The following is a 15,044-nucleotide window of genomic DNA, read 5'->3' on the forward strand; positions in this document are numbered from 1 at the left end:
ACTTTTAATGATGCTCATTGACCTTTAGATTATGCACATCAAAGATAAAATAATAGCCCCAATACATTTGCATGAAATTTGTTTAAACACATTCTTGGCTAGGGTCTGCTGAGTAAATTGGTGCTTAAATGAGCTGGACTGTTTGTTCTGTTCATTGCTTTGAACATTTATTGAGTATATTACGCCACCCAGTGGGCTGGACTACATCCAATCAATGGAGAGCTTAATGAGAGTTCATGAGGAAAAAATGAAAATGTGGTGAATAATTTGAGACTCCAGTGGAATAAATTTAATGACAACAGTGTTGAATACAAAAATCAATTATAAAGTTTAATTTCAGGATTTAAAGTTTAAGGCTGTGTAGTACATTGTATGTGAATATTAATTTGACATAAGATGTTTGTGGTGGATAGATAATAAAACAAAATATCCACATTTTTAACCTCCTCCCCATTACTTATTTGAAATCTTGTATCATTTTTTAAGACCAAGTTCACTGTCAGTTAAAGAGACCACTTGACGATGTTTGAGAGCTTCAGGGCTAGCACATGTTACCTCCTCCAAAAAGATGACATTCTGGGGACGAACAGTGAGCCACTTCCACAGATATTCCATCTTCCTATCACACACCCAGGGGTTCCCTGTTAAGATAACCCGAAAAGTGGAACTCCTGTCCTCCAGCAGGCCTGAGGGGAGATGCTGCAACTGATTCTGATTGAGAAGAAGTAGTTCAAGGCGTTGGAGACCTTGAAGGAGGGTCACTGGCAGCTCTTGGAGCTGGTTCTCCTGTAGAAACAGTTGGGAGAGTTTCAGGTTATGGGTGAAGGTTGTTGGTTTCAGGGAGCTTAACTTGTTACCAGCAAGGTTAAGTGTCTCTAGGTGGTGAAGGTTCTTCAGTGCATCTGTTTGTAAGTCTTGCAGGTTGTTATGACTCAAGTCTAGATTCTCCAGATGAGGCAGCTTCTGAAGCAGAGCTGCTGGTATCTGTGTTAAACGATTCCCAGACAAGTCCAGCCAGGTCAGGCTGCTGTTGTTGGAAAACCACTTGGCATCCGCTTTTTCAACCAGATTATTTTTGAGCACCAGGCTATGCAGTGAAGTGTGGCTGAAGACATTTGGAGGCAGACGAACCAGCTGATTACCTGTGAGATCCAAAGTGTTCAGGTGAGGAATGTCCTTCAATAGATCTGAAGGAAGACTGTCCAGTTTGTTGTGATAAAGCTGAAGGTTTTCTAAAAGAGGCACAACACTCAAATGACCGGCTGAAATAGTGCTGAGGTTGGTGGATTGGATGGATAGTCGAGTGGTATTGGGAGGTAAATTGTTTACAGGGAAATGTGTAAGAGAGCTTTGGCTGCACTCCACCTCTGCACCTGAAGGTGAACAGGAGCACAGATCTGGGCAAGAGCAGGCGCCTCTTCTTTGGTAGCAGCATTCAGCCAGTACAGTGACTGTCAGGAGCAGCCACAAGTTCATCTTTAACCACTTCGCAGAGGAAACAAATAAGAGACAGTTAAGAAAATGTATCTACAGCGAGCACAAATTATCAGGTATCTACAGGTTATCTTATTGTATTGTAAAAAATCTGATCAAAGATACATAATCCTACCTGAAAGGCACAGCAGAATTCTCTCTGTTTTTGTTGAAGGAGTTGGTTTTATACAATGCTGAGTACATTTGTTCCCAGCAATGAGTCAGGACCAAATGTTGCAAAAAGCAAACAAAACCAAGCAAACAAACCAGCTCAACTGTTGAGTGGTTACTTTTTTCTGTACTTTCCAAAAAAGATGTTACCACATAAAAATCAATATTTTCTATTTGCACTTCTGTGAGAATATTTAATGCAACAGTATGTTATTTCAGATGTTATATATGAATAATTGCTATTGGCAAAAACAGAAATTGATGATGTCATTTCTGCCTTGAATCATTTTTATGATCACATATTCTGTGTTTGCATTTCTCCTGTTTGAAAAAGATATAATATTTACACTCTCACATCTGTACAGTAAATATGAAGTTGTGCTTTTTCAGGGGCTTAGAGGCACCGGAAAGTGTTTTTTCTTTATCTTTGAATAGAGCCAGTCTAGCTGTTCCCTAATTCCAGTTTTTATGCTTACCTAAGCTAACTGTCCCCTAGCGGTACCTTCATGTTTGGCATGAAAGTGGTATTGATCTTTTTCTCTAACTGTGCAAGGACACAAGTAAGCATATTTCCCAAAATGTCAAACTATTGCTTTCACAACACATTTGATCTGCAATTAAAGTGAGAGGAATGACAAACAATCTTGAATGCTTTACTCACATCATATTTAATTATATACTCATATTACATTAACAAAAGAGAACATTTCAGTGATTTCATGTAAGACAGCGATGACAAACTGAATTGGGTACGTGACTACTGCATATCAGAAAGTAACCAATAAAAGGATGGAAAATGTTAAGACTCAGGGTTTAGTTCACTTTCTGTCAGTGACATTACTTTGCGTTCCACCAGAGACTGAGGTTTAGCACATATGATGGACTCTGGCAGGAAGGCCTTCTTCTTGTTCTTCTGAAGCCACCTCCAGAGGTATTCTATCTTCCCATCACACAGCCACGGGTTGTTGGTCAAGTCCAGCCCTCCCTCATCCAGGGAGTTCAGCGGGTCCAGCAAACCTGGAGGGATGTGGCTCAGCTGGTTGTCATCCAGACTAAGAACTCGGAGTTGAGTGAGCTCCTGAAAAAGGTTTTGGGGGAGCTTGTTGAGTTGATTCTGAGACAGGAACAGGTAGGTGAGGTTATGAGTGCTACCAAGTATAGATTCATCCAGGGTTCCCAGCTTGTTGTTCTGTAGGCTCAGCCTCTCAAGTTTGGTCAGCGAGTCCAGAGAATTTGCAGAGATCTTCTCCAGACGGTTGTTGGAAAGATCAAGATTCTCCAGGTGTGGCAGCTTTTGAAGTAGAGCTGTTGGGATCTTTGTCAAACGGTTCTCAGATAAGTCCAACCAGGTCACGTTGCTGTTGTCAGAAAACCATTCAGCATCTGCTTTTTCAATCAGGTTGTTCTTTAGCACCAAGCTGCGGAGTGGGGCGTGGCTGAAGACGTCTGTAGGCAAGTGAGCCAGTTTGTTGCCTGTGAGATCCAAAGTGTTGAGTTGAGGAACGCCCCTGAGGAGGTGAGAGGAAAGGCTCTCCAGGTGGTTGCTGTAGAGATGGAGCTCTTGCAGCAGGGACGTGGCGTTTAGATGGTGCTCGGAGATAGAGGTGATGTTGGTGTCCTGGATGGTCAGCATAGTGGTGTTCTTTGGGAGACCCTCTGTGGGAAACTCTGTCAGGGGAACCTCATTACAGACCACCTCAGCTCTTGTGGGGTAGCATTTGCAAAGTGCCGGACAGGACAGAGTGCCATGGCAGAAATATGCCAACCAGAGAAAAGCAAGGGCACACCAGGGATTCATTACTAAGAAACAAGAAAGGGCGGAAACATTAGATTAAACATGAAGAGGAAGAATTATCAGAAAAGTTGCAAGGTCTTAAATATAATGCTAAAGTATTGCACCAATGCAAAATATCTGACCACAGATAAGACAAGTACAGGTTGCAGTAGTAACATGAGTAAAAAAAATAAAACTTACTGTTGTTCTGGAGGTAAAGCTGAATGAGTATCAGCCAGACTGTTCTTTATATCCGATCCACTGATCCAGATCTGTGCTCAGTTGCAAGTCGCTGAGTCATTTGGGAAGCAGAATCCCTCAAAATAATCATTACTTATTGTGTAAGTAAGGACTCGTCACTACACAGTCACTCGTCAAGGACACAGTTGCAACAGACTATGTGACTAACCTGCAGGAAAAGTACCAGAACTGAAATCTTTTTTGGTTGTTTGTTGAATTAACTGCTATATTTCTACTAAAAAAAAAAAAAGATTCTGAGATATGATGTTGAAGTTCATGTTTATAGTTCATGAATATCTTACATTTCACATTGACTGAATCTAAACTAATCTAAATATTCATATTATTCTGCACTTTGGATTTTTCAAATATGAGAGAGAAGGGAGGAGAGAGGGAGGGAGAGAAGTAAAAATGTGTCATCACCTATTTGAAAATAATACTTAATTGCTGGAAATCAAATTCGTCAACAAAAAAGCTAGCTTGTGACACATGTTTGCTCAACAGCAGTAAGAAAGTATTCACATAAACAGTAGATGCAAACAGTTTAAAGTTGCATTATTTTAGTTGGACACCCTCCCTCCTCAGTTAAAAAAGTTTTGGACAAACTATGAAGGCTGATCCAATAGCTTGAATTTGAATTAGTTAATTTACTCTACAAACACAATGAATGTGTCAGCATTTGTCAGCTTTTTTTCATTGTGTAGGTTGCATGTAACCAAAGCAGAAAGTAAACCTAAGTAAAAGCAGCCATACAATCATGTAAAAATACTCCATCGCAAGTAAAAGTCCTGTATTCAAAATTTTACTTAAGCAAAAACAGGTATTATCCGCGAAAGGTACTTAGAGTATTAAAAGTAAAAACTGTGCATATGCTGTGTGCATGAGTTATATTATTATATACTTTTATATTAGATTAGATTATTACTATAATACTGATGCAGTAATGTGTAAGTAGCTTTTTACTGTTATAGCCCTTGAGTAGGGAGCTAATTTTAACTAAATTATACTGTTTGGTGTAACAATATCTCAATAACGATGTATTGTGGATGATCACATATTTCAGCAGTCAAGAAACTGAATAAAAGTAAACAGTAAAATAACATTTTCTACATTCCAGCACTGGCACCCAGTGTCTATTTGAGCACAATTATCAACTAAAAGTCAAAATGTCAAGGGATTTCATCATGAACAAACCTTCTTTTAACATGTCCTTGGACAAGATTTATGACATTTGTTGCCCATGTTAGTTTGCAGTGATTGTCTTTCATTTCAATGGTTAAAAACACACTGTAGCAGGTATAATGTTTATCATGCTCACCATTTTAGTTAGTGTCTTAGCATGCTAACATTTCCTAATTAACACTAAATACAAAGTAGTAAAGTAAGTAGTAAAGTAAGTTAGTAAAACTAAGTGGTCAGAATTTCATTAGTTTTTAAGGTATGTGATCATAAATCAAAGTATTGGACAAATTGAAATAAAGACAGTGGATGAAAACTTAAGGAATCAACTATTCATCCTCATCTCAATCTATCCAATTGTTGTTGAAACATTTAATTTAAAACTGCGAATGTGAACCTTGTGGTGCTAGATGAAAAGTTACCAAGCCACAGGATTAATCATCTGGGAACCATTAATATCTGTACAAAATTTTGTGCTAATCTATAAAGCAGATGTTGTGATATTTTCCAGAATATAATTGTCGAGATGTTTCAATCTGGACCAAGATAGTGGACTGACCATCAGACTAACATTGACATCCCTAGAGCCACACCAACATAGCAAAAAACATATACTATATAAACCAGTTAGTTGAGCAATCAACTCTCATAAATGACTCACACAGGAGCAGGGATAGTATAAGTACAAAGTCAGTTCAGGATTTAAACAATGTAACGGTAGTACATCAAGGAGGGCAGAATATGAAGGGTTACAGAAACACATATTTTAATTTTTGCCTATATTACCTAACTGTAACAACATGTGTGTGTATATTTCTTCTTGAAATATAATTTAATAATAAACTAAAGAGTAAATATACATGAGAGGAAGAAACTTCAAGAAAAGGCTGCGTTCAGCTACCACTCAAGGTCACTGTGCTCGGTACATCAGGCAGATACTTCGGGTTTCATGGTAATTTAAGCAGAACATACAGTCACACAGCTGATAGAGAATGGATTAGACCTGCAGTACTGCAATACGATTTTAGCAGATGGGCAACATGATGAACCATTACATTATGTATGACGAGTGCCAGTTGGCTTTAGGCTGTTCTGAAAGATTTATTTCAGTCAAGCCCACTCACTCCACATGCACTTGCAAGATAGAGACATACCTATTCTGGTATGGTTCAGGTCCCCTAAAATAAACTGTAGTGAGATAGTGAGTGAGAGTGTAGTGAGGGAAAACAACTCTGAGGGATCACCGCAATATTCCTGTGCCATTTCTGTATTTTTAATGTGTCTGTGATGTGCAGTAAGGACCGCCTATTGATCTCATTGTCTTGTTTGATATTGTTTTCTTATGACATTACTGTAGTATTACTGTAGAGTGTATATTATGTATAATAAGAGATGATATGAAATGAATATACCTAATGATCATTAAGATCTCACTGGTACCACATTAATAATCCAGACACAATGTATCCTGGGAAGATGTGGGTGTAGAAAGAAAGTCATACCCCAGTTGGGGAAGTCCGACCCCCCTCACCCCCACCCCCACCCCCCCCACCCAAAAAAATGTCGCTGTCAAAGACAAAAACAGAAAAAAAAACTAATTGGACTATCTGTCATATACCCCTCTCTACTGCTTTTGATGCATCCTCTACATTATTCTTGAAGAGGAATCTTTGTATGAAATCCAGTCCGAGAGCTTTCAGACAAGACATCAAGGCACAGAATTCATCATTAGGGCCACTGTCTACAATGGAGTAAGTCATGCTTTTGCATTGTATCACCCCAAATCCTTAACAGCAACATATTAGAGACAAATCCTACACATGGGATTTTAGACATAGATGAAAAATGAATTATTCATTTTCAGACTAACAGAATTTATTATAATTTATCATGAATAGTAAGAGAATAGCACATTGTTTCCTGTTCACATTATTCTGTCATATGATGTAATGGATTAGTTTTTTGTTTTGTGTGATGAAACAAATCCAAGAAAATCAAGACTCATAACGATGCAAAATCTTCCGTTCAGTGAAACTGTATTCATACATTTACTGGACAAGCATATACTGTATAATGTGCAGCTAATTATACTTTGATATCCATAAAAATAAAACATCACATATTATGAGCTACACTTTCTGTGTTACAATACACATACAGACCTCTTCATCCTATATACAAATGTTCACACACACACACACACACACGCCTAACACTTCACAAACACATATCCAAGTGAGTCACTGCATCTGACAGTATAAAATGTCCTTGTTTTTGTCATGATAATGATTGTAAAATAAGGCAGTTTGAGCTGAGGTTTTTACTTTTTCTCTTAGATGAAGTCTCAGTCTGTAACAGGAAGGCATGTGTTCATACTCTTCTTGTTAAAATGACGAAGGCAGTCCCAGTTCTCACGACGACAGCCACTTTCTGTGAATGTTTCTGTCAATGATTACCGTTGTTTTTTACTTCCCTGAACAAATAACACATGTAATGTAGGCACCGTGTCCAGATTGTGGTCATTAATCCACAAAGATGAAAATACACATCTTTGCTCAGCCAGGGTTAACTGTGAAGAGAGAGAGAGAGAAAATGATGTGAAAACCTGGGATGCTACCAACAGAATGGCAGAACTTCAAAGGCACACACACCCACACAAAATCCACACATATTAAACGAGGAAGCTACCCAGTAGCCACACAATGCATGAGTGAAATAAAAAGCAGACAGATTCGGAAATGATCTTGGTCTGCATGTTTGCATGAAGTATTACATTAACAAAGACTAAGTTCAAACACAGACGATGAATTGCACTCGAATGTGAATTTGGAAATCACACAAAAACATGCTTCTTAGTCCTCCTACTAACTGCAAACACACAAGTCTCATGCAGAGGTCCAGTTACCCTCCTGTCCCCCCTCTTTCACTTCCTTCAGAAGAATATATCATCATCATCATTATCGACATCATCCAACGACCAACTCCAGTCTTTCAGGCCAAACTCAAGCAATCTGAAACAGTACGTATGAGATTCACCGACGGGTCAAAAGCCAGTGCTGAAAATCTGTTGGGGCAATACATGCCACATTCACAGGGGGGCAGTAGCGAGTAGTTTCTTGCGTGATGGAGTGCTGCTGTTTATGATGACATGGTTAATCGGCACAGCAGCACAGCGACGCAGCGGGCGCACAAACACGTCGAGCTCTGCTACTTACAGTCTCCCAGCATGAGAGAGACGTTAGAATGGTGGGGTCAGAGGTGAAGAGGTCAGAGGTCAGTGGAGGATGATACGGAGCATGGGGCCAGAACTGAGGGATGAGAGCCAGTTAGGTTGGGTTTCGACTACAGAGTGTCTTAATCAATCACAGAAATTTAGACAGATATAGTTAGTCCCATAATGGTTTTGTACCATTTCCTACTCCATTAGGTGGCTACTGATGCTGTGTGAGGTGCCTTGTTGGAGAATTAACAGTGTTATATATACAGTATGCAAATAATTCAAGAAGCTTGCCTTAAGCAAAACATACTGTGTCAGCTAAGATGTTAGGCCTCTTTTAAATGCAGAGGTTCGAGCATCATCAACAGAGACAACATATTAGTAAGGCTTATTATTTTGATTTCTTTAAACAGTTGTTTCCTGCTGCAAGAGGACACATATCAAAGTTTGCAGTAAAAAAGTATCTCCCCTGTAACATGACGGCTTAAAAAGTGAAAAAAAAAAAAATGTTGGAAAAAGGTGATGTTGCCTGCTCCCATACACCAATCAGGATTGGAAGAGTGGTCTTTTTTTGAGAGCATCTATTCAGTGTGCAGAAGTCTTTTTTCTTGATCTTGTTTTTCCCTTTTTGCCAACACACCTGATGTAATGTTGGGATGGGCATACATGATTTTTGAATTTGAACATATTCAATGTAAACAGTTATTACAGTCAAGTATACAGACTACTGACACAAAAATATATGGATGAAATATATCCAATAAACTTTTCCCCTGTCCTCACCTGGTCTTCCCCGACGACTGCTGCTGTCTGCTGGGCTGGATCTTGATGGCTCCACGGTGGGATGACAAGTGAGGCGAGCTCCTGGGTGAAGATCGCGGTGAGATTCGAGGAGAGGATCTCGATGTTGCCTCAGGAGGTTGGGTTTGGGCTGCCGAGGGATGACTGATTGTAGGGTGTTTCCTCGGGATGCGTTTGAGGAGGTGGCTGACCCAGCGCTGCTGCTCCTCCTGACTACTGGTCAGCAAAAGCAGATCTTTGGCAGTGGACATGTCATAGTTCACTGTTAAAGAGAGAGATTAAAAGCTGATTAGGAACACAGTAAAGACCTAGAGAACCACAGAGCCCTTTTTACAATGTAAGTCAATCCAAAAAATCTTTTAATGGACTTCTAAAACTATGAGCCTTTACAATATAATAAAACACAACAGCCTTGCAATAAATCGATGACGAAGAGACAACAAAAGCATAACAACAATTATAGAATAAATGTCCATTTTTAAAAATGTATTAAAAAACTGCACCATTTCACAAAAATAAGATATAGCCATATTGCATTTCAGTGTTTTTTTCTGGTCACTCACTAGTGGTTCTATTTTTATGCAATATATATAATTCATAAGTCAGAAATACAAAGCAAATGGATGTTGCCAAAAAAAAAGCCCATTCTTATTTTGTATTTTACTATTTCCCAGTATTATTTAGTATCTTGAGAACAGTGCAGTTGTGGTATGTGTACCTAGACATATGAACATGCAGTATACATCCAAATATATACAATCCAAATGAATGCTGGAGAATTTCTGGTTTCCTGGTATATGTTAAGTTCAATATGAACTGTTCTTCATAAAACTGACCTTTGCAGGGCACAATAACCTCCTCCTTTCTGTCCAGGTGGTCTTTGTGGCACTTTGTGTGGCAACGGCGGCACTCGAGGGCCGGCGGGGGCTTGAAGACGTGCCACAGAGGCCGAGTGCAGGCTTCACAGCTTGAGGGGAAGTGATAGAGAGTGAGGATGAACTCGTGGCCCTTGTGGCTGATGTAGGAGGGGCGATCGCTGTATGGCGTGGGCTCCACTACAACCTCTTGGTCACGCTTGCTCTCGCCTTCATTGGCATACAGGATCTGGGAAAAGGAAAGGAATTGCAGTTTAAATTAATATTTATTGAAGCAAACGGCTGAACTAAAAACGGACTCAATTTATGTCAAAGGAAGGAGGAGGAACATAAAGAAAGGGAAACAGGAAGGGTCCTTGCTCATGACACAGTATCTTTGAGAAAAACAAGCTTAAAAAAAACTGTTTTCTTCCTGTGATATGATTGCATTACCTGGAATATCCTCGGGATTTCTTTTGCATCTGCACGGTACACGTCAGTCTGAGTGACAGGTCGGACATGAAACAGCTTACTGTAGGGGGGCGAGAGATGGAAGAGTTAAGTCTGGAGCTCACCCCAGATAATAAGTGTAATTATTTAAGTGGGTATAGAGTGATATATTAATTTTAGTCACCTAACTAGAATGCCTTGAAAGATATTGGCAGTAAATGTCAGTTATGGGCAGCTTCAGGTCACAAACTCAAATTCGTAGAAGTCTTTCAAAAGCCACCCATGCCTCTGTATCCCCTTGTAAATCACTTGTCAAATCATACTTTTTACCTCATTTCTACTAATTTTTAATCAGTTGCTGTTTTTACCTGCCTTGTTTTATTCAGTATATATTATTTCTGGTTTGGTCCACCACATTGATCTAGACTGAAATAGCCATACAACTATAGGATGAATTGTGATGAAATTTGGTGCAGTAATCTATGATGCCCTGTGGATGAAGCCTGATGACTTTGGTGACTTTTCCTCTAGCACCACCATGAGGTTTTGAGTTAGTGCAGTGATATTTTCTGATTGCCATGACATTAAGTGCAGACATTTATGTCCGCCTCAGGATGAATTGCAATAATTTTTCTGAAAACCCGACTCTTCATCCAGCATCATCATCAGGTCAAAATTTTAATTTGTCCAGAAAGTTACTCTGGTTTATGACTTGCAAATACCTGCAAACCTAACAACATTCCCATTCTTAATGGACTTTAACGTCCTCTATATAATGTCCTCTAACTGTATTATTATTATTAATAATATGTGGTATTATACTAGTCAAAACCTGCTTTAAACAACTCACTCGATGTCCAGAGTCATGAAAGGGTTGGACTGCTCTCGGTCGAGCTCACTGTTGTAGAACAGGATCTTTTTACTGCTCACCACTACATACTGTAAAGGAAAAGGAAACAAGGACCAAACGGGTTAGAGGTGGAAATGACTCACTGATGATTACTAAAAAAACAAATCTGAAGACGTGAGAAATAATGGTGGATACATTACTTTTTTGTCCCAGCCAAACCGCTTTGTGTTCTTGGTAGGAAGTGAAACCCAGCCCTCGAGCCTGGAGTCTGGTGAGCGCAAAGAAAACAGGAAGATGTTAGAATTGAAAGGAAAAAAGCCTTTAATCATGTGAAGCACTTAAAAGAAAACCTTTACATTTTGAAACTTTGGTGGTATTTTCCTTAAACAGACACTCATCAGTCTGACAGGAAATGATCCCTGACTAAAAACCAGAAGGCAGGGTGCAGGAAGCCCTGCTCCTCGGTTTTAACAACAAATGTTAACAGGCTCTTCATTGAAAAGCTAAAACAGGATTTCAAAAAAAATCTTTAGCTTTGAAAAAACTCCACACAGCAAACTTCATTGTTATAAAAGTACTTTCCCAGAGTCTTTTGTAGTGTAAAAAATGTGAACAAAGCAGGCAAGTATCAAGCTGTGAGTATTCACGTGTCCAGTGAACATTAAAAGGGATTACAGCACAGCACAGCAGAGACAGAGTCAACAGAGAAGAGGGATTAGCTGCAATTTTGCTGGGTTGAACCAAGGTTGGGGCTTTTCTTTCTCAACTGAGTGAATTTAGGAAAAAGGATTTTCTTCAAATTTGCATGGACAAAGGGTATGAAGCATTGTTAGGTCAATTGCAGTTTAAAATTCCATCCCCATCCTAGGTTTGAACCGCTATGTAGGGTCACCTGCGAGTTCAGGCTCAGAATCAGGGGACTGTTTGTAGGTGAGGGCCAGGGGGCGGGGGCCCTGCTCCACCTGCCCATCATATTCTTCTTCATCCTCAGAGTCAGAGTCAAAGAGGGAGCGAGCCGAGTGAAGGTTGGGTCGGGTGTCGATGCAGACAGATTTGTGTGTGCGCTGGTAGGTGAAGGACATTGATTCTGAGGTGTGAGAGTGAGTAATGCGCACTGCACCCGACCCCGAAGAAAGAAGTGGAGGTGAAATGAGGGAGGAAGAAAAGGGAAGAAGCATGAAGAGAAAAAGGTCAAATACAACTGGCCTGGAAGACAAAGAGTATCAAAGTGAAAACAAAGGAAATAGAGAGAACACACAAAGAGAGATTGCAGAAAGAGGAATGCAGGAAGTGCATGCTGAAGTTTATCTGCTTACAGAACTGGCTTTGAGCATTTTAAGTTTACATGTTTGTGCCAAATCATGTGATGATGAGTGTGAGATAAAGTCTCCTGACGTCTACCTGGGTATCCATCAACCATGTCCAGGTCGTTGCCGCTGCTGACGCTGGTGGAGTCCAGGGAGTGAACGCTGAGGGAGGTGAGCTGGCAACGTAGCTGCTCGAGGTCACTGTCCTTACTGTCCAGTGCCATCTGAAGCTCCAGACGCACCTGGCTCTCTTCTGCTATCAGCTGAACAACAGACATAAACAAAATCAATTATGGGTGACAGTGGAATTACAGTGCAGTAAACACTTAAATCGCCTTGGCTATAATCAGGGATACCATCTTTATGTGTCTGTTAGATAAGGAGAAGAGCTGCATTTTTTGGCATTTGACATCATCCAGTAGGCAATTTCCTCCTACACATCTTTGGCACAACATTAAATGTAATATCAGATCTTGGAAAAGTGATTAATGACTCACTGGCTAGGACTATTCCTTGCAAATATATTAATTTTGAAGTCCATTTGTGACCTACAGTATCTCCATCTCACTATCATAACACAGCAATAAAAAAAAAAAAAAAAAAATTAGTATCAATATCTTTCATCAGTATCTCAGAGAATTGCGGTGTTTTTCTTTTGTAAATGTATCTGTGTATGTGTTGGCAGTGTGGGCGTACAGACCGCTTGCATTTCTGTCAGCTCTCTTTGGTATTTGATGATGGTGCTGTTGAGTTTCTCCTTCTCTGTTCTCAGCTCCAGCTGCAGCTTCCTGTTCTCCTTCTCCTTCCTGTGTACCTCAGTGCCAGTGCCCCGGTGGCCCCCCCTCACTGTCTCCCTCCTCTGCATCACCTCAGCCAGCTTGTTGATGGCCTGGGAGAAAAAAACAGCAAAATTGTGCTTTACAGAGATCTATTCATGATAAAGTATGAATTCTGTAAATACACAGGGAAGCCTACAGGAATATCAATGTTGCGGCAAGAGTTCAGCGCAAGTGCAGCTGAACATTATTCTTAACAACAGATAAACTGTCTGACACAACAATGGTCTGTGGAAAAAAATATAGAAGTATGAAAGTAAAGAAAAGAGTCCAGGCTTTGCAGACCTGTGTAGGCATCCAGACACACACCTGAATTTTTAGTGTCCTTTCATTCTGCAGCTGCTTTTCAAAGGACAGTTTGAGACAGTTCATCTGCTTCTCCTCCTCCCTGGCTTTCTGGAACTCTGTATGAATAGCATATAGAATATGACCATCGATTCAGGGCCAAATACATTTTTATATAACAGAATCTATACAGAAGTAATTCAAAACCTATATGTACAAGTCTGAGGACCAAGATTCTGCCGTTCTACAGACACTTGCTTCACAGATGAAGACATTAAGGGTTAATTTTTATGACATTTGTACAACTTTCTCCCCATAAATTATCTGAATAAGTAAGACAGTGTTTTAACCCATTTTGCAGAACTGAAGGAAATGTCATTTCTGTAGTTCTCTGCAGCACTTGTTGGCTCAAAATGGAACTCACGTTGCTGCATTTCTTTCAGCTGGTTGTTGAGCTCCTCCTTCTCACTGGCCAGGTTGGCCACATCCACCGTCAGAGTGCGATTGGACTCTTCCAACTGTGAGGGTAGAGTGTCAGAGTAGAAGTGAGCTGGTGTCATCCATCCATACAGTGCAAACTTTACTTATATAGCACATATAGAAATCAGAAAGTGCTTCACAGGAAGAAACAAAGGGAAAGATACACAGTTTTTATGATCCAAACTACTACTGTTTTACTGCAGTGGTTGTCAATGCTGGTCCTCAGTTTTAATCCAGCTGTCTTATCTGAATCAATTTTACATCTGGGCCACCAGCTGAAGACAATTAACTTATTGTTCATCAACTAATTAAAGATACCCTGTGGAGTTATTGACACTAGTAGCACTATGGAGCAATGTCTTGGAGAGTTGGTCCCCGATTTGTTAGTAATTTTTTCTTTCCTGATGCTATTTCATGCTATTTCAGAGTGACAGTTGGTGGCTGTAAGATGCCCAGAAACATAGCAATGTGCCAAGAAAAAAGGGAAGAAGACTCCAAGCAAAGCAGGTAGCTCCGAGTCTGAAAAGTGAAGCTAATGGCCAGCAGGGGGCAACTCCACTGACTCCAAAAAAGAAGTCTGTCTGTAAAGAAGCCTATGAGAAAATGACTCTACTTCTCATTTATTACCTCAGTAAACAGACCTGTTTATGGTTTATGGTCTCAATTGCTAGTTACAGCATGGTGCTCATTGAGTAAATTATGGTCCCGTTTAGAGTAAAATAGACAATAAAGCAGGGTATGTTTTAGGGCATGGCTATGCTGTGATTGACAAGTCACTACCAAAGCAGTGCAAGAGATGCTGTAGTTGGACCCTGGGGAGCTCCTCCCCGGCTCCACACTCTTGTCCAAATATGGTCATTTCTCATCGCTTCTGGCTCCAAGAATGCAAGATGGCGACGGTCAAAAGGCCAAACTCAAGGCTTCAAAACAGAAGTCCACAAGCCAATGGGTGACCGTGGCTATGTCCATTATTTTTTTTATACATGCTATCATTATTATTATTATCATTATTATTATTATTATTATCAATTATTCGTTTTACATTTTATGCTCCGAGCTAGCACACATGTATATAAACAATGCTGGTTTCAAAATACTTTAAAATCATCTTTGCAAATGTTCAAGGA

General features: G+C 39.9%; 2 protein-coding genes across 7 annotated transcripts in view; both read right to left on the bottom strand.

Moving 5' to 3' along the window:
* Positions 1-269: 269 nt before the first annotated feature.
* LOC122965630 (slit homolog 3 protein-like) lies at positions 270-6,343 on the bottom strand. Its single transcript, XM_044329785.1, has 3 exons — positions 3,620-6,343; positions 2,447-3,444; positions 270-1,485 (listed from the first exon to the last, which is right to left on the bottom strand). The coding sequence occupies exons 2-3, from the start codon at positions 3,440-3,442 to the stop codon at positions 475-477; spliced, it is 2,007 nt and encodes a 668-aa protein (XP_044185720.1). The 5' UTR covers positions 3,443-3,444; positions 3,620-6,343; the 3' UTR covers positions 270-474.
* A 347-nt stretch (positions 6,344-6,690) lies between these two features.
* The window catches only part of LOC122999870 (rho-associated protein kinase 2-like), a 38,860-nt gene continuing 30,506 nt past the window's right edge, over positions 6,691-15,044 (bottom strand). For 2 of the 6 annotated variants that reach the window (XM_044377191.1, XM_044377190.1), the window contains exons 23-34: positions 13,862-13,955; positions 13,462-13,556; positions 13,017-13,205; positions 12,411-12,579; positions 11,902-12,123; positions 11,210-11,277; positions 11,010-11,098; positions 10,163-10,241; positions 9,692-9,959; positions 8,838-9,117; positions 7,743-7,848; positions 6,691-7,406 (exon numbers count right to left, since the gene is read on the bottom strand). In XM_044377191.1, the coding sequence (XP_044233126.1) occupies positions 7,770-7,848; positions 8,838-9,117; positions 9,692-9,959; positions 10,163-10,241; positions 11,010-11,098; positions 11,210-11,277; positions 11,902-12,123; positions 12,411-12,579; positions 13,017-13,205; positions 13,462-13,556; positions 13,862-13,955 (1,632 nt within the window). In that variant the 3' untranslated portion in view covers positions 6,691-7,406; positions 7,743-7,769. Of the gene's footprint in view, positions 7,407-7,742; positions 7,849-8,052; positions 8,146-8,837; positions 9,118-9,691; positions 9,960-10,162; positions 10,242-11,009; positions 11,099-11,209; positions 11,278-11,901; positions 12,124-12,410; positions 12,580-13,016; positions 13,206-13,461; positions 13,557-13,861; positions 13,956-15,044 lie in introns of those variants that run through there. The other 4 variants (XM_044377192.1, XM_044377193.1, XM_044377196.1 and 1 more) reach the window with 4 other exon arrangements.

This window comes from Thunnus albacares, chromosome 16 (assembly GCF_914725855.1).
Source record: "Thunnus albacares chromosome 16, fThuAlb1.1, whole genome shotgun sequence".
Lineage (NCBI taxonomy): Eukaryota > Metazoa > Chordata > Actinopteri > Scombriformes > Scombridae > Thunnus > Thunnus albacares.

Coding starts and splice junctions, on each gene's coding strand:
- LOC122965630 (XM_044329785.1), bottom strand. CDS start 3,442: ATGAATCCCTGGTGTGCCCTTGCTTTTCTCTGGTTGGCATATTTCTGC. Junction 1,486..2,446: donor GTGAACTAAACCCTGAGTCT/TAACATTTTCCA, acceptor TCCTCTGCGAAG/TGGTTAAAGATGAACTTGTG.